We start from the raw sequence: 20549 nt of genomic DNA on the forward strand, positions 1-20549 counted from the left end.
AAAATATAGTTTTCCTCCATAACATCCAATCCATACTACAAAAAACGAATGGTAACAATAAAGACAGCAGCCTCTAAGAAAAGTGAAACTGTGTTAACCTTGTAAGCAAATCGTAAACACTATTAAAAAAACATAATCCAATTAACTTTTAAAGGTACACAAATGAATACAGATTGTATGGAAATCAGCCTCTACGAATCATAACACTGTTTCATAAAATATGACACACAGAGGAAAAGCAGGAGAGAAGAAGGGAGATGAGCCAGAGGGGCGCAGGTGTTTTTCCCTCACAGTAATGTAAGTCAATTCAAAGCGTGAGATGGAGCTTTAAGCCAACACACAAACATTCTGACAGCCGTGACCCTGAGGATCAACACAAGGCTGAAATATGATGCGCACGCACTTCTGTACTTCTGTTGATTGAGAATCTGAGCGAGAGTGAATGAAACAGTGACGGAGAGAAACAGTGTGGAGGAGTGCGGCTGCCAAGAGAAAGGAAAACATGACTAAATGTGCCCTTGAGAAATATAATAACCTGTGATTATTTGCTCAACTAGAATAACTCTGTTTCTCACATTTACCATCTTCAAACCGTGCTGCAATTTCCTGCTGGCTGAAGTCATTTAGAAAGGAGCCAAAGTAAATGGCAGATTCATTTCATGTTGTCTTTTTAGTCCTAGTGAAATGAAGGTCCTTTAACCGCCCTGACCACAGAGACTTTGAGCACATGTATTTGTTATCCCTGGATCAGTATTTACAGACTTTATATGTCAAGATCTGCTTACTATGTGATTCATCCTTTGAGTTTATGAGCTGTTCAGACTGGACACCACATCTGCAGAAAAAAGGAAGGTAAGAAATGTTCAACATGCGAGTGTGAATGTATGCATTGAAACTGTGAGATCATGTGGATGTGAAGTGTTAACTGTTTCACATAAATGCTGAATTATTCCTTTAAGGTGAAAAGTGGCAATCCGTCATCATTTCAAATCCACTTTTGAGAGTTTTTTGAGACCTCTGAAGGTCCGCTGATTTGTTTTTGACAATAAATGTATAGAGAATAAATGAATAAAAACATCTATTGTATCAATGTAGACTATCAACTGCAACACAAACAAGCTCGGACTTATCCATCTATTGTCTATATGTATATTTATCAAACATACACAGTTGCCAACGTGTATAACAGGTATGAAACATACTTGCATACCATGCTGCGAATGGATCTGGCCCTTCCTACTTCCAGGACATGGTTAAAGGAATGGTATGCTCATGACACTCATTTTTTAAAAATTATCATCCGATAAAACAGACCAGTCTCTGCCAGTCTCTCTTTTTTTTTTTTTAATCCGATGACATTATCAGTGATTTTAAACTGATTATATACCGAAATAACATCAACACTGTGGGCGCCGCCATTTCCCGGACGTGACGTAATCCATGCGTTTGGTTTTCGAAGACACGTTGATCTCCATGTTATTTACTGTAGTTTCTCTATTCAAATATGCCTCACTGTATCACGAAATATTGCCATAATTCGGATAGGAACAATCCACGGAATGCTCGGTTCCATCTGTTCCCAAAAGGTAAGCATAAGAAGTACATTCGGAGGCAGTGGCTAGCGAAATGTGGCCGGCCCGAACCGAGAGATTCACAGGCTCATGTATGCAGCGAACATTTCACATTTCCGGACGACTACTCTGAGAGTATGATCAAACATAACATGGGATTTAAAGAACAACCATTACTCAATGGAGATGCAGTACCATCGGTCTTTCTGGTGTCATCACCGACCAGGACACCAGTTCGGCCAGTAGAGAAATCGCCCTCTGCAAGTGTGAAGCGACGGAGGAGCAGAAGTAGTGCTCGGAGTAAGAATAAGGTATGTTATAGCGCATTTCCATTGCAGCGGCTAGCCCCGTTTTAACGTCCAGGCCAGGACAGTTTTTGGTGGCCTTTCCATATAGCGTAGTACCGGCTAGTGTGTATTTCCCCCCAGTTTTTCCGGTCCCATAAAATCGTGATTCTATGGCCAGGGACAACGAAGCTGAGTATGCTAAACTAGAGAGGGAATCGCTAGCAAGGGTGGTACTACATGCATACATATAGTATCTTATATCATCTTCCCATTATACACACATGCATTTCCAAACATTTGGACTACCTATGTTGCAAATGTATTATCTTTTCAATTTACACACGGCATCTATTGCACGTCTGTCCGTCCTGGGAGAGGGATCCCTCCTCTGTTGCTCTCCCTGAGGTTTCTCCCATGTTCCCTTTAAACTGTGGGTTTTCTTCGGAAGTTTTTCCTTGTACGATGTGAGGGTCTTAGGACAGAGGGTGTCGTATTGTCATACTGATATGTATGGTTGAATTCCCCCATCCAATCTCTTCACATTGGTCAAAACTTGTTCCTCTGCTGACGAGTCCGAACTGAAATACTCCACCATGTTTCCGTGTGTTGACAAAGTGAACGCATGGATGACGTCACGACCATCACGTGACTACTGAAAATGGCAAACATGGCGGCGGCCAGACGGAATATACAGGTCTTGATAAAAAAGAGCTATAAAATCATTATTTACCGGGGAATATCGCTGATTTCTTCAGGGTATGGTTTAAACATAACGTTTCACTAAATACTGAAGTTTTGATTAATTATCTAATGAGTGGACCATTCCTTTAAACTGTACACCCCAGCGCGTGCACTCCGCTCTGCATCAACAAAACGACTCGCTGCACCCTCGCTGCGAGGGGGACCCAAGTTCCCATCAGCAAAAACACGTGGGTTTGCTATCCTGGCTCCAAAATGGTGGAATGAGCTCCACATTGACATCAGGACGGCAGAAAGTGTACAAACCTTCCGGCGCAGACTGAAAACTCATCTCTTTCGACTCCACTTCGAGCGATAGAATTACTAACAAAGAACTGCTAACAGAGCACTTATATACTAATAAAGGACTGGCTTATCTAAAGCCAGTTGAGTAGCACTTGAAATGCTTGGCTCTATGAAACCTGATGTACTTTATGATTCTGTTTTCTTCAAGGTTGTGTCTTCCTGGTCGAATGTACTTATTGTAAGTCGCTTTGGATAAAAGCGTCAGCTAAATGCAATGTAATGTAATGTAATGTAATGAAACAAAGCTATTGGTGATGTTTTGAAACACGAATCACTGATGCCATCTGCTGGTGGTTTCCAAATGCAGTCCCTTTAAACAGGTTTCATATTGTGCATCCGATGTTGTTGTTTTAGTTCTCATCCTAAACCAGATGCTGTAGAATTGATTTTATAACAGCAATGTAAAGCTCTTTGTGACAGGTATTTGTATTATTATTAGAAACAGTCCAAGCAACTAGACCTTACGCAAAGACACCGTTTTAATATACCTACAGAAACAGAGTGGAGGAAACAAAGACACACTAAGTTATAACTATGGAGCTTTAAAATGATGTTTTGTTTTGTGTGAGTGGAACTGAACATAGGAAGGTCAAATCTTACAGCAGGAAGCATTCCTCTAGTGTTACCCTCCACAGCCAGCAGGGGTCAGAGTAGTGCTTTCACACAAAACACACACACACTGCAGAGCCCATTCATCTAGACTCCAGCCCTACGGCTCAGCACGGTGCTGCATCTAAACCCAATACACCCACAAGCGAGTGAACACACACAGTCATTTCTGCTCCACTCCTTCCTCTCAGTACTGAGCAAACAAGTGTTTCTGTGGATGTGAAATGTCTATGTGTGTGTGTGTGTGTGTGTGTGTGTGTGTGTGTGTGTGTGTGTGTGTGTGTGTGTGTGTGTGTGTGTGTGTGTGTGTGTGTGTGTGTGTGTGTGTGTGTGTGTGTGTGTGTGTGTGTGTGTGTGTGTGTGTGTGTGTGTGTGTGTGTGTGTGTGTGTGTGTGTGTGTGTGTGTGTGTGTGTGTGTGTGTGTGTAAAAGCCTGAGTCATCCTCAGTCTGCATTCAGCTGGCAGACTTCCAGTCAAACAGCTCACTGTGAGTCTGCAGATATCAGAAAACCTGATAGCATGGGTATACTTTTTAAAGGATGAAAAAGCCTAATTTAAGTCTGATTTCTGTCAAATCATGTTTCAGAAAAGTGATCCGTGATACAATCAAATGTGTGCATGTATCATGTTCCCCAATTGCTAGGTGATGACCATATATGGGCAGGACAAGGCTTGGGAAAATATAGTAATGACAATGTCACAATAATCCTGGCCAACATCATTGTGATTCCCATGTGGACAGGCATGTTCTTGAGCCTTCCTGACCTGAGGAGAAATACCACAGTGTGTGTGTGTGTTGGGTTTTGGTACTGACCAGTCCGGTGAGTGACGGAGCAGACTGTCCCAGGCTTTGGCTCCTCATGCGGACCAGGTTGTTCCCATCTCCTGCAGACGGTCCCCCGGTGGCCCCGTGCCCTATAAATGCTCCTGAGGGCCCCTGCCAGGCCATCTGACTGACCCCGGCGTGCAGACTGCTGGACAGAGGCAGCAGCTGCTTACCTGTGGGGGGGGGGGCAGAAGGGAGAGACTCATCTCAATAAGCTTTTATGTTGGAAAAAATTGGTGCCTGTCAACGTGTACAGGCACATTTCAATCTCCCAGACAAATCTTAAAGAATTCTAGCCAAATATTGTAAGTGTTAATGTGCTTTGACAATTGATATCTCAGACAATTGATATCTCAGTTCATAAATGAATTACAAACTAATCCTAAACCCTTTATAAGGGTAGTCTTATTGTAAAGTGGCACCAAATAATGTCTAAGGACATTGAAGACCATTGAGAAATGTCCTCGCAGTGATGGCATATCGTTGCACACTTGCAGCATCGATGAGAGAGGCTGGTGCTGACTTGTCTATTCAAACCGTTCTTTAGTACACTTCAAGTTGTGCTTAGGATAAATGATTTGCAGCTGACATTATGACCGGAGAGATGTCACTTTGATTTTCCGTCAAGGTCTGGTCAATATCGAACAATGAAAACTCTCAAACCCAGCTGAGCTTTTATCCGTAACACATGGAGACACAGAGTTAGGGCTGCTCGATTACTGTATGGCAAAAATCATAATCTTGATTATTTGGGTCAATAATTGTAATTGCGAATATTAAATGCGATTATTCATTGACTTTGAAAACATCCATTTATTGTACTTTAAAACAAATACAAATAATAATTTGAACTTTTTAACTGTTGAATTATACGTTCAGGGTAATCAACTGAAAAACCAATACAAAATTAAATTAAATAAATGTACATGCATATCCACATTTAAATAAATAATATCAAAATAATAAATACCAATAAACAAGATCAACAAACATGTTGCAGTGCACTGTCACAACCTGAAAACTCCTTAACATATAGCCAACATTTTGGTAAAACATATTCAACATATTTCACTCAGTTAAACATTATACGTTTTTGTATTATATTATTTTATTCAGATGCTGGTTCCTACAGTGAGAACAACACTGGGTAAAACAGCTTTTAAATATGCTGCCCCCACAGCTTGGAACAATGTACAGAAGGAGCTGAAACTCTCAGATGTAATCACTATGGGGGAGTTCAGGTCCATCTTAAAGGACAGAGAACACGACACCATTGGTAGATGTGACATGTGAGTGCTCGTATATCCTAAAATCGTTTTTAAATGTTGCCAGTTTTGAATGATTTTTAATAATTTGTATTACTTCTCATATTGACTGGCTAATGTGCCATTTTATTTGTGTTTTACAGCTGTATTTGTCTGCCCGTCATGTCTGTGTTTTATCTGTTGTAACTTTGTACATGCTGCCCCTCTTGGCCAGGTCGCTCTTGGAAAAGAGATTTTAATCTCAATGAGTCTTTTATCTGGTTAAATAAAGGATATATATATATATATATATATATATATATATATATGTATAAAGGCTGGACCACCGTCATGGTCCAGAAGTAACAGGAAATAAATGTTGAACTACAATTTAAGACCAAATAAAGATGTTTTGGCCACCATGGCAAATGCTGGTAGGGCTGCTCATGTGATCTCTTAAAGATGTTTTGCTAGAAATTAGGGCTGCTCGATTATGGCGAAATTCATAATCTCGATTATTTGGGTCAATAATTGATATCACGATTATTAAAAACGATTATCCATTTACTTTGAAAACATCAATTTATTGGAGAAAAAAAATGTGAACAGTATGTTTTGAACAGTTGATTACCCTGAACTTTAAGTATAATTCAACTGAAAAACCAATACAATTTCTTTTATTAATAATACTAAAAAATAATCGTTATATTTCGATTACGTTGTTTTCGTAATCGTTGCAAGCCATAATTGTAATTGAGATTAAAATACGATTAATTGAGCAGCCCTACACAGAATCCCCTAAGAGATGTCTGCGTCTCACTTAACTTAATGATTCATAGTCATAGAAATGTGGTCTCCACCCTGAATAACTGGATGAGAATCAAACTAGCTCAATCTTAGCTCACATTAATTATTTCCAATGTCAATGTACTAAACCCAAAAGACAACAACACAAACCAGTCCCTGTGAAAAAGTGATAGAAAACCAACAGTTCACACAACAGGATATCATTGACATCCATGAAGTGTTTTAAAACAGAGCAGGACATCTTTATTTTTGAAACATGTAATGATACGGTTCTGTTACCGGTCATGGCCAGGCTGCTGCGTCGGCCCCAGCTCTCGTCCTGGCTCAGCTGGCGGTGCAGTTTGGATTTGGTGGCAGCGGTGGCTGCGGGGGAAAGGTCGGGGTTACTCATCTTCCTGAAGAGGAGAGGAGGAGGAGGAGGCACAAACTCCTTCTGGAAAGACGAAGGAGAGAGAGGATCAACAACAAGAAAACTGATAAGACTTTGTTCACATATAATGTCAAAATGTTCATACTGTCCACAAATGATCCTTCATCTAGGTCGCACATCAAAACCAACAACTGTCAAATATTTTAAGCACAGTTCATAGTATGTGTTTAGGTATATAGCCCCTATAATAAAAAGCCTTTCGGGAACAAATATTGTGAATGGGGGAAATAAGATTTGTGTTTGAGAAGAGCCTTGTTACAAACGTACTCTAGATCCTTAACCTGGTTTAAAGTAAAGAAGAGGAATATCCGAGGACCAGCAGTCAGACAGTGTGGGGTCCCTGCCCTGAGCGGTCTGAGAGCCAAAACAAAGTCATAAAACACAACGCTCACCGTCACCACGTCTCCTTCAACACAACCACACCTGTTTTCATGCAACAGGAGCAGTCAGCGGTGTAAGAGGCACCCGGCTCTGTCATTAAGCCACACCTTCAGCCACCGAGCAGCAGCAGAGCGACAGAGAGACTGATATATAATTCACTTTGTCAGTGGAATAAGGGAAGAGTTCCTCTTGACTTCCTTGGTATTCCCAAAGCTCAAAGAGAATCTCCAGAGAGAATACGGTCCAGCCGTCACACAAATACGCTGGTTATTATTTGCCTTGGGGAACACATTTCTGATTATCACTTGCGGGGACCAGCCTTTCTCGAGGCCCTAGAGAGGTATACAAAAATATTCGGTACATTTTCCAAAGCTTAGTCAAATTATAAAGTGTTTAAAAACCTGGAATGATGAAGTAATGCTATCTGTATGGCTGCTGGACACACACACACACACACACACACACACACACACACACACACGCTCTCAAGGTCTCTGTGTGGGATTCTGGTTGAAATTATATGGGAAACTTCCGCCGTTTCCATGGAAACAAGGCCTGCCTGGGCTCTTATGCTCCTCTCTCTTGCCGACGGAGCAGCCCTTGACGAGAGTTTTCCAGAAACATCTGGACGGCTCACGTTAGCACAAACTCACCCAAACATACCGTTTCCAGATGGCTGCACGACACGGGAGAAAAAGCTTCCGTTACTCTTGGCCAATAAAACCTGAACCACACACACACACACACAAGCGCACACACACACACAGTTAACTACTGCTTGAGTAAATGACCTGTTCAGACCTTCAGTCAACCTACTTTTGCATCACAGTCACTTATGAAACTAGACGATGACATCACGTCACAGCAGCTCCTCATGTTAGAGATTCAGAAGACAGCCTCACACATTGAATGTAGTATTGACAAAATGTATTCAGTGAGGATAAGACCCTCGGATAGATAAGGTCCTCAGTAATGCCTTATACTGCAATAACTTAGGATATTCTTGGAAATCAGTGAAGACTTGTATGGATTAAATACTTTGCTTAATCCAGCACGTGAAATACCTGACAATTACTTCACAATATACAAATTAATTTAAATCCAATATTAATAGACTAAACCTAAATTGAATAATATGCAAGTTCATTTCCTTAAAAAATATATTCCAATTAAACATAATTGCATTGTCGATTTAATTTAAAAAAGGAAATGTATTTCCTCAAGGATTGTGATTGTTTTTGACATATCACAGATATTTGAACACAAACAATGTCCTAAGAGACAATCAGACATCAAAGTTAGTATGAACACAAGGCAGTGACACATGTTCTGAATACTAGTCACCAAATACAACATCAGCCCTACAGACTAAAAGGTTTTGAATGTGTGCCAAATATATACAAGATATAGCTTGTAAGACTTGTTCAAACCAGTACAAAAAACAACTACAAAAACTGTGTGTACATCAAAAAGTGTTTTTTTTTTTTTTTAAATGACAGTCTTAAGCCACTGTTGATGTCTTCTAGCAGTGTTAGATAAGATGATAGGTCACATGAAGAGCTCTCAGCAATAACTGCAGTCCGTGTGGGGGAATATTTCACCTCCAACAGAACGAATTAAAGGCAAACAACTGCTTCTTATGTGCTGTCTGACGGGGGTCATGAAAAAAGAATTGCTGTCGAAGCACTATTGATTAAGTAGTCCAACACAGTAATATTGCATAACCCCACCTTATTTCTGCCCCTCCGCTGTTGTGTCATTGAATTATGTTCCAGAGCAGCGAAGGCATTTCTACCTGTCAAACACTAGACTGATTGTGGTGCTTTGTTGCGTTATTGTTTGAGTGACAGCTTCATTTGGTACAGCCTGTGCAGCTGTTGGTATGTCTCTGGGGGGAGAGCTGCAGCACGCTGAATACATTTACAGTCATTGTCACAGCCTGCAGCTCTTTAGTTTACCAGCAGGGGGCAGGCTGATAGTAATCTGCGGAGGAGAGTGTGATATGCAGATCTGAGCTTCTCTACAGAGCACAAATTGGTGGAAACACAGCTAAGAGGTCAGTGTGTGCGCCTGTGGATCTGTGTGTGATGTAGCACAGCTATCATGAAGAGACTTTTCATCGTAAACAACATTCAAAAGAAGTGACCTTTCATGCAAACATATTAAAAGTATACAGAGACAAAGACATACATGTCATGTGTGTGTTCAGGAAGTCGTTAGTGTAGCAGGTAAACTGACCCGCCTTCCTACAACACAAATTGACACCACAGTGTTACAGTTTGCGAGGGTGTGTGTATTATTTACACTGCAGTGAAACATGCTCAGGATGTCCGGGCTGATCCACAGAACTGCCACCAATTCAGGTCATTTCTGAAGGATTGCTATTGGTTATGTAAGGCCTGATCCTTTCCTAATTACCCACATTGCTCCAGATACACCGGCTCCATTGAACCCTCAAAACAATGACAGCTTTTTTGTAACAGTACAGTGAATTCGATCTGTATTAATAGACTTACTTAAGGCTTGTGTAAACTAGTGACACATTGGTTTTAAAAGTGTCACTGTCCTTCACTGGCAGGACTATTGCCTAATGAGCTGCTGTAAGTGCATTAGCTGGTAATTGATCAGGTCCTAATCCTCATGCTGCTAAGGTACTCTCACTGTGCCTGTCACTAAGTGTACAGCAGCAGCATGAGGCCTAGTAAGACAGATAGTTTCTAGGTAAAATAATCTGAAACACTGAAAAAACAGCCATTAAAATATAAGGACATCAAGGTTTTACTATTATTTTGCTTTTCTTGTCTGACCAGAACAAATAACCCAAATGTACCCAATTTAATTTCATGAAAAACAAGCAAAACGAAGAAGCACATTCTCACATTAGAGAGTCCTAATGTTGGTATGTTGTTCTTGTAATAATAACTTAAAAGATTAAACAAATATCAAAATAGTTGCCGATTGATTTGATCTGTTGACCGACTTTTTGTTTTATCACCAAATAATGTCAGCTCTGCACCGAAGAGACAGCTTTGCCCCCCCGGCCTTTACAAGCTGATCAGTTTCAGCTGGTGAGTTTCCAATTCCAATTCCACTAAAGAGGCTAGTTTGCTGGCAGAGTTAATCAGCTGTAGCTAATTCACTAAATTGACTGTTTATTAGTGGGAAATGATTTATCTATCTCATTTATTTTGTATGTTTCCAACGAATGCATTGACAATGGAAAAAGCCTTCAAAGGAACACATACCAAGTAACTGCAGTCACATATTCCTGCATGACTGCATTCTCTCTTCACACCCTGTGTAGTGTGCATGTGTTCTGTATAAGACACCTGGCCACACCCAGTGAGGTGCTGTGTATATCATTCAACTTAAACGATGATGGGCTTCTATTGGCCTCCTTAAAAGCTAGGATTATTTTGTGACTGAAGGCCCTGACACACCAGGCCGATTTGGGCTGTTTTTAAGTCGGAAGACGAAGCATGTCCTGTCGCCCAAACTCAATTTGGTGTGTCCCGCACCGTCGACCGTGACACGCCTTATTTGGACTGCCTGACCCGATGCATGGCCGATTCAACATGTTGAATCGGCCATGCATCGGGTCAGGCAGTCGGACCAAACAATCACTCTGATTGGCTGTTCAGCTAGCGAATCAGTGCATGAGAAGCGAAACGGAAGTGAGGGACGTAAACAAACGATTTAAGAAGGCACACACAGACTGCTATTCATTTTCATCTCATCATGGCGATCTGGAATGACGCAAACGAAGACCTGCTCATCACCTTGATCCAGGAGAGGCCAGCTCTGTACGACATCACAGAGAAAAGGTACTCGAACCGAGTAGTGAAAACCGGACTCTAGCGAGAGATTGAAACGCAACTTGGTTACTTGGGTAAGATTATCTTTTTCATCAATTGAGCTCTTTAGCAGATACTGTTGGCTTTTTATTGTTTGCCAGCATACAGTGACGTTAACGTGAAATGTAATTTGTTATTTCAACCTTATGATTTGTTGTTATCTTGTTGCTAGCTGTTGCTAGCTGTGCACTTTGGCACTGCATATAGATATGAATTGGACATGCTAACTAGCCACAATGCTTACATCGTTTATTTGTGTGCTTCAGAGAAAGAGCTGAAGAATTGGGATTCTCTGCGAACCCAGTACACCCGGTACAGGAGACTTGCCCCTTCGGGTAGTTGTGGAGCACAAAGGACGGGCAGACAGCAGTGGATCATAACCAGGCTGCCGTTTTTAGAGCCCTACACAAGAAGGAAGGAGAGTACTTCGAACCTCACCGTCACGGTAACTAGTTTATTTGTTGAGTACAAATAAGTGTTTCTTGCTTCTTTCATTTACAAAAACATTATTTTCATTCATTTGGTGGTTACAGTGTTAAATATAACAATAACAGAATAATATATATATTATTCTGTTATAATTATTGATGTGCTCATCACCTTAATGTTGCAGCTGGTAAAGGAGGAGCTAATTGAAATTACATGATATACTGCTGGGTAGCTTATGAAATTCACCATGGGTTAAATAACGCTTTTATCTTAACCTATAATAATACATGATAAAATATGTCTTTATATTTTGTAGTGTACTGAATCTTCTAGAAGTATGTCTTTAGCATCTGAATAGAGCATCACAATGTGTCTACAATGTACCTCTCACACTTGACCACACCCCAAACTAATGGCACACACATTTCAGGGTATTGTTTTGTTATGAATGCTTAGTAAACAGTTTTAAGAAGTCATGGTATTTGACTAACTGTGAATTTATTTTAAAAAATGTAAGGAAGGTGGCTGCAGAATCAACCCCCGGTGGCACCAGCAGTGAAACCTCGACCAGCACCACCGAGGAGTCCTTCCACTTTGATGCTGAGCCCTGCCTGGCAGAATCCACCATCTGCACCACACCGGCACCGCTCGGAGAGAGGCCAAGCACACTCGGCACTCGAAGGCCTCCGGTGAAGCGCAGGATGATGATACTAAATGAGATACTGTCTACCGCTGTTCATTGTTCAAGATTGAAATGTAAATGTGCAAGCCGTTTTTCTGCCCCTCTATTCACATGTAGCCTTTCATACGTGATGGTTTCTTCATTCTCTAACTGTTGTGGAGCAGAACTATACAGTTGCAGGATTAGTCTCAAGTACCTCAATATAATTATAGTATGTCTGCACTTTGTGCTCATTTCATCATTCATTCATGTATTTTATATTCTACTAAAACTGAATCAAACCATAAACAAGGTGGCCTGTTGGGATTAATATATATATACAGTTGCAAGAAAAAGTGAACCCTTTGGATTCTCCACACATAGCGTTGTGTGTTCCTTCCAAACAACTCAGCTTTGGTTTCATCTGTCCACAGAATATGTTGCCAGTAGTGCTGTGGAACATCCAGGTGCTCTTTTGCAAACTTCAAACGTGCAGCAATGTTTTTTCTGGACAGCAGTGGCTTCCTCCGTGGTGTCCTCCCATGAACTCCATTCTTGTTCAGTGTTTTACGTATCGTAGATTCGTCAACAGAGATGTTAGCATGTGCCAGAGATTTCTTTAAGTCTCTAGCTGACACTCTAGGATTCTTCTTCACCTCATTGAGCATTCTGCGCTGTGCTCTTGCAGTCATCTTTACAGGACGGCCACTCCTGTAAAGGGAGAGTAGCAACAGTGCTGAACTTTCTCCATGTATAGACAACTTGTCTCACCGTGGACTGATGAACATCAAGGCTTTCAGAGATACTTTTGTAACCCTTTCCAGCTTTATGCAAGTCAACAATTCTTAATGGTAGGTCTTCTGAGAGCTCTTTTATGCGAGGCATGGTTCACATCTGGCAATGCTTCTTAAGAATAGCACATTCAAAACTGGTGTGCATTTTTTATAGGGCAGGGCAGCTTTAACCAACACCTCCAATCTCGTCTCATTGATTGGTCTCCCGGTTGGCTGACTCCTGACTCCAATTAGCTCTTGAAGAAGTCTTTAGCCTAGGGGTTCACATACTTTTCCCACCCTGCACTGTGAATGTTTACATGGTGTGTTCAATAAAAACATATCATTGTTTGTGTGGTATTAGTTTAAGCAGACTGTGTTTGTCTGTGGTTGTGACTTAGACGAAGATCAGAAAACATTTTATGACCAACTTATGCAGAAATACAGGTAATTCCAAAGGGTTCACATACTTTTTCTTGCAACTGTATATATATATATATATATATATATATATATATATATATATATATCTGCATTATTTGATCCCACTGTAGGCTTTGCTCTTGCTGCTTGTTTTACACGGATTTGATATCTTATTTCTTACTGATGTAAAGCACTTTGAACTGCAATCCCCTGTATGAAAGGTGCGATACAAATACAGTTATTATTGGATGGATGTTTCTCTGTTCATTCTCCCATTATCCTCCTCAATCTGCCTAGAAGTATTTTAATGTTGTAGCTGTTACTATAAACAATACTAATGCTAGGGCTGCAACTGACAGTTATGTAAGCACATTGTTATTGTTTCTTATCGCTGTGTGATTAAAAGAACACAAATAGCAGGATAGGCAATGCAAAACTTTATTTTGCACCTTCATACACACATAACACAACATTAGAATGAGCTTTTATCAACGCCTACATGATGATAACTAGGGATGTCCCGATCACCTTGTTTTGCTCCCGATCCGATTCCGATCATTTGATTTTGAATGATCGGAATCCCGATCCCCGATTTTTTTCTCCCGATTCCGATCTTTTGAAAATCACGTGATCGGCTCCGATCCCCGATCACGTGATCGGATCGGGACATCTCTAATGATAACCTGTCAACATGACATTAATACAAATCGGGCAGAACCCAAATCTAGCTCCAGTGCCGCACGAAACATGTTTTCGATGGACGAGAGTGAAAATGGAACGCACACGCTATGTGTTGTTTGTTTATATCACGGTCTGTTCTTCTTCTCTGTTTTCCGGTTGTTGCCTATTTTGAATGACTAATACACACTACCGCCGCCTGCTGGTAAGGAGAGTTATTGCCACTCACGCACTGAAGTCTTTTGCGGTGTGTTCCCGTGCGACACATGGCCAAGACGCAGGAGAACACGGCGAGGCAACAGCCGGCGTCGGCGAGTCCTCTGGTGACTGCTTGGTGTGTCAGGGCCTTGAGGCTTCAATCAAACGGTAAAATTGAAGTACTAAACATTAGTTTGGAAGAAAAAAAAAAATCTGTGGCACTGAAGAGAATAAATAGGGGAATAACTGAAAAATAAGTATTCAAGTTCACTTTAAAGAAGCTTCATAGGCTTTCACAAAGGTTTGTTTCCTACAGATTGATTTGAAAGTGGACAAAGAAAAGAAAACAACCATAGATGAACCGGGGAATTGCCAGAACATGTGATTGACGCCTAGCAGGGAGTGTTTCCTACTGAGAGGGAAGTAAAACCAGGTTTCTGTAATCATGTTCTTCTTTCCTCCGTTCTCTCTTCCTCCCCCATGTTCCCACCTTCCCTCTGGCCTCGTGTTCCTGCTGCATCACATTTGGGACGACATTCATCTTTTGTCCCATCCCGTGGAGAGCAGCGGTGCACAGTAATGCAACATGTGCATCTCCAATCTATCACAACTGTCACTTCCCACGGAGGATGCTGAGCATTTCTCTAACAAAAAAAAAATAAAAAATCTGCAGAGATGATGCCGAGAAGGGTAGGTGCATCGCGTAGTAAGTTGAATTCTACCACCGACCGTAGACACAGTTGTGCTAGCCAGCAGAAAAGCACCATAAACTCACAATTTCCCTGCAGCTCAGGCCCACACAGCAGAAAAACAACAGGCCCAATCAATCTTGTGGATTGTTTTCCTGGCAGCAAAGTGGATCCAAAACGTGATTTAAAAACTCTCTTGGCTCCAGAGCGAGTGGATTCAATGGGCCGACAGCTGAAAAAGTGCTGCAAAATGACACAAGTGGCTTGCAAGAGAGTTTGAATGCAGCGGAAACACATGCTCAGCACAGGGGGGGATAGATGGGTAGGCACTACGCAGCAAAGTGCACCATGTGGACTGGAGGATTAAACAGTGCGTTTGTTTTGTGGCCTGTTAAGGGAGGAAGCAGCCACAAAGGTCTTAGTTGTTCACAATCCCTCAGCGTGTGTGGGTGTGCCGGCTGACCACCAGCGAAGAACAGAGCTCAGTGGAGAGAAAACGTCAACATTTAGCGCTTTCTAGCACTTTTCTCTATAGTTTGTTTCATCTGAAGAATATTCTGAGCTCACCAGAGGACCCCGTTTCCTGTAAACATGACACAATGTGATTGATGCATGCCTTTGTGATTGCAAGTACCTGGACTTGTCTTAACTGGGTCAAAGCTTGGATCTTGTTTGTGTAGGTTTACTGATCATTTCTATAAGTTAGTAAGTAAGTGCGTAACTATATACCCAACGAGAACATTTCGAAGATCTAACCTTTCGCGGGGTGATAAACAGTCTGACGATCCGACTGTTTACTAAAATTCAACTAACTGCTTGTTGTATTGCGCAGTGATCGACCTCAACATTCAAACAATTTCAACTTCAAGCCAGTTACCATTGACCTTTCGGCACACAACCAATCAGATGGCAACATGTTTGAAGTCAACTAAGAATGTCTTTAGTCGAGGACAGCCCTAATGCTCACTTCAGTTAGACCCCCAAAAAAAGGGATTAAGATAATCTGGATAAACTGTGGTCGTGTTTACAACCTGCTTGTGGATCCTGACCTTTATTAGCCTATTAACTGCTAATCAAATATGTCAGCTTATTGATGAGTTTGATGTGTTTTTAGTAGGGATGCACGATATTGGTTTTTTGAAACCGATACCGATGCCGATAACTTCCTGCTTCTCAAGACCGATACCGATAACCGATAATATATATATATATATATATATATATATATATATATATATATATATATATATATATATATATATATTAAATGTACCTGTAGTTTTTGCACACCTGGTGGTAAAAAAAAGACTAGTAGTGAGCAAATGACATGAGCATTACTACTATGAACAAAACTAACCCTGGGGTCGTCTCTGGCAAACTTCTTGCCTTTTTCAAAAGCCTCGTCGATAGGTAAAAGCCCCGGTGCCTTTGCAGCTGGCTTTGGATTCGCTGCTAGTTTAGCAGCGCAGGCGTCTTCGTACGCTTTTAACACACCATCGTAGCGATGGCGATGTTTCAGGTAACTAATCAGGTTGGAAGTATTATAGCTCGTTGCCTTTTTCCCTCCTCGTGGAACTTCTGCATTGCATCTGTTAATACAAATAGCAAGCGAACTATCTAACTCTGAAACTTTGAAATAGTCCCATACTACCGACGACATGTTTGTTTACTGTCCTGGCTTCACGGCCGCACACCATTTACGTCACAGCCAGGCATGAGTTAGGGAGCGCTGGATTTGTGAAAAACTCCCCTCTTCCTAAACCACTAATACCACAGTACTGGCAAAACGGGAGGAGCCGAGGGAAAAACAAGCGCCCCTCATCCCAATCCACCCACACCGCAGTATCTTTTTCTTTTTTTTACCCAAAAAATATATTGTATATTATCGGGGCTATTAATACTTTTATCGGGTTTATCGGGATGACGTCATAATTCCTAATATCGGGCCGATAATTATCGTGCACCACTAGTTTTTAGATTGATTCCCAAACCCAAATACTTTCTCTAACTTTAGTAACAAATCTGATTCTCTCTTTTAAAATGAGTAAAGCACAGTGGACCTCGGTATCAACTTTACAGAGACCTTTTTAATGTAACAAGTCACATTATCTTTCGTCATCTAAGTTTGCCTTCCAAACCATATCTCTTATTCCAGGGCTGATTCGACGGGGCTCTATACATAGACACTGCTGTAAAGTGTCTCTACTGTAGGCTATTTTTATTATATGTACAGCACTTTGGCTCGACCAAAAATCGTTTATAAATGTGCTATATAAATAAAACTTGATTTGATTTGACAGCCTATGGACGGTGTCAAATGTAATTAGCACTTTAGTGATGGCCTTGTCTTCTCTGGGAATGTTCATTATACGTTTCTTCAGGCCCCTTTAGCTGCGTGTTTCTGCAGGCTATTTGCACATTACCTACTTATACCTTTGTTTATATCCAGTGTGTCTCTCGTGTCAGCCTCTCGTGTCTCGTGTCTAACAACATTCCTAACAAATGATCTCGACAGTGATCCATGGTGGTGATGCAGGCCTGGGTCTGCTGCTGTGTGTCCTCCAGCTGCTGGCTGTTTGCAGTCAGCACAGTGAGGAGCAGGCAGCACTTTCACAGTACAGCCTTTACCTTCTGCTTCACTGCACCACGCCTAACGCTCAGAGGCAGAGAGCCGAACCTGAATGCATCACCTGTCAGTGAAGATATGACCTGAATATTGAGAATCAGCGTTTATATTATACCTAAGACGAGCACATTTTGATTGGGAAAATAAGTTAACAATTCCATCTTGTTGTTTCTTACGAGTTATGACCATGTTGCCACACATCGCAGACTGTTAGTTGGTACCAAAGCATCTCTGTCAGTTACATGACGGTGTTAAAGAGGCCCTATTATGCTCATTATCAGGTTTCATATTTGTATTTTGTGCTTCTAATGTGTAATGTTTACATGATTGAATGCTAAAAAGGTCTTTATTTTTCTCAAACTGCCTGTTTTGGAGCATGTCTTTTCACCCTCTGTCTAGAGCCAGAGTTCAGTCTACTCTGATTGGTTTTTAGTTAACACAGATTATCCTTGTGTAAAGTAATATGCAATCATATATGTAAAAAAAATGCATGCATTAGAATTAAACAAATTAGCTGTTTGAGTAAAAAGAAATTCTAAGATAAGTGAACTAATAATTAATCATGGTTTGCTAATTGAAATATACTGTTAAGCACCCAACCCTTTTTTCTATATAGATCAACACAAATAGGGCATTGTTTGAAGGCAAAGCCCTAAAGTAGCTGTTAAGGAACTTCACCTCCTTCAAATATATTGGCAAATAAATCATATTAGAAAGGATTTAAAAATGTTATAAAATGACAGCCTTTAATACTCTAAGCTCAAAACGCTGACACCCAGCCCTGGAAACAAACGATTGATGGGAGTCAAAGGTGCTCCGGGGAATGAAGACAGTGAGACAGACACACACACACAAGTCTGAACCCGGTCCTGCTGCTTTGGAGTGTGTGTTGTTGACACAGTTGGAGGTGACAGGTTAACATTCTGCTACGTGTTGTCAGGTGAACGGAGAGTTTTTGTGCTGGTTACATCATGAGATTAATCACGTGTGTGTGTGTGTGTGTGTGTGTGTGTGTGTGTGTGTGTGTGTGTGTGTGTGTGCATGTGCATGTCTATGTGCATGTGCATGTGCATGTGCATGTGTGTGTGTGTGTGTGTGTGTGCTGTGCTGTGATGTGTGTGTGTGTGTGTGTGTGTGTGTGTGTCTTTTAACTGATTTCCAAGAATATCCTAAGTTATTGCAGTATAAGGCATTGAGGACCTTATCTATCCGAGGGTCTTATCCTCACTGAATACATTTTGTCAATACTACATTCAATGTGTGAGGCTGTCTTCTGAATCTCTAACATGAGGAGCTGCTGTGACATGATGTCATCGTCTAGTTTCATAAGTGACTGTGATGCAAAAGTAGGTTGACTGAAGGTCTGAACAGGTCATTTACTCAAAAAGTAGTTAATGGTGTGCATGCGTGCGTGCGTGTTAATATTAGGGCGTTAATAACACGTTAACGGAAAGAAAAAAAATAACGCCACTAATTATTTGAACGCGATTAACGCATGTGTATTTTTTGTCCTCGGCTGCCCCGTAGTTTCAGAGAGCATCAAGTTTAGAATACATTCTACAAGATGATGCTGACAGCCCCGCTCCTGCTGCCCACTTGCAGCAGACCACACTTCCACGCTCACTGGCAGGCACCGACTGGCCATCGGGAGGACCGGGAGGGTGTGTGTATGTGTGGCACGAGCGAGCGAGGCATACCTTACGTGTATTGCCGTTTGTTACGTTCCCAATTGGCTAGGGGGAACAAAAGGGAAATGACACGACCCGAGTATAATTGGTATGTGTTACCAGCGGTTTATTTGTAACTGCAAATAAGTAAAATTATATGCACAAAACAGCTTGGCCCAACAACGGGTCAAGCTGTTGGGTCTCCAAAAGAGAGTTGCCCAGTACTATACAGAAGGAAAGAAAATCTCACTTCTAAAGTGGAAACAATACAATAAGCAAAAACCGGGGCTGTGGGAGAACACAGCTGGTGCGGGTCTACAGGTGCTAATCACCTGGATCTACGCAAGGTATATACAAATGCTGGTCTACAGGTGCTAGTCACCTGGATCGAAGCAATATACACAAGAATGCTAAACACAACGCTACTACAATACAGTGCTACTCAGTGTAACTAACACAGAGCCCTACTAAACACACTTCTAGGCAGTCTAACGAATCACGCAGTATTGCAGTAGTATAGCGAGAGGCTTGAGGCGTCTGTCCCATAATACAGAGCCTCCAGAATGACGTCCGTGCCCGGCCTTTGTACTCCTTCCCCGGATGACGTGGCAGAAGCGGGCGGGGATTGGATGACGTCCGTCCAATCACCGCGGATGTTGCGAGGTCAGGACGGTCAATAACAGCTGATGGACTGCACACCTCATTCACATATACACACAAGACAGAGTTAACAGCACAAGGTGTAACAGCGGCTGTAACACTGTTGTTAGCATCTGTTGCTAGCTAGCTGCGCTAACGGATATAAGGAGCTGTTTCAATGAAAACAGGAGCGACATTTCGCCGAGCACTTGACTTTATGCAGGTAGCCAGACAGTGGGATACGGATAGTGCGCGCAACATGATTGCAGCGTCCAGGCAGCTCCCGTTCGAGCATATGCCTTGAGTTGCACATAGCTCCAACGATCCATCACAGTGTCTCTCTCTCACACACACACACACACACACACACACACACACACACACACACACACACACACACGATAATCTGAGACACTTCACCCCAAATTGCTCCTGTGGGGATTGCCCACAGTATTGAGTATGTAAGTCGCTTTGGATAAAAGCGTCTAACAAGTGACATGTAATGTAATGATGATGGGTTCCAGATGTGTCTGAGCTGGAATGAGGTAGACAGGGGGAAAAAGGGAGTGGGAAATATGAAACATTTAAGGAAAGGAAGCAATGTAGTCTGACATTTGGATGAGAACGATGGAGGAAGATGCAGAGAATGTAGGGAGTGTGAGGTGAGCCAGGACAAGGCCGCCTATCCTCTGCTGTGGTTTGTGGAAAACTGT

General features: G+C 41.6%; 1 protein-coding gene across 1 annotated transcript in view; it reads right to left on the reverse strand.

The window, feature by feature from the left end:
- mast2 (microtubule associated serine/threonine kinase 2) overlaps positions 1 to 20549 on the reverse strand; it is a 227943-nt gene that overhangs the window by 159600 nt on the left and 47794 nt on the right. The window contains exons 2-3 of the mRNA XM_034081341.1: positions 6668 to 6821; positions 4326 to 4510 (exon numbers count right to left, since the gene is read on the reverse strand). Of these exons, the coding sequence (XP_033937232.1) occupies positions 4326 to 4510; positions 6668 to 6821 (339 nt within the window). The remainder of the gene's footprint in view (positions 1 to 4325; positions 4511 to 6667; positions 6822 to 20549) is intronic.

The sequence above is a fragment of the Pseudochaenichthys georgianus genome, chromosome 4 (genome assembly GCF_902827115.2).
Source record: "Pseudochaenichthys georgianus chromosome 4, fPseGeo1.2, whole genome shotgun sequence".
Taxonomy (NCBI): Eukaryota; Metazoa; Chordata; class Actinopteri; order Perciformes; family Channichthyidae; genus Pseudochaenichthys; species Pseudochaenichthys georgianus.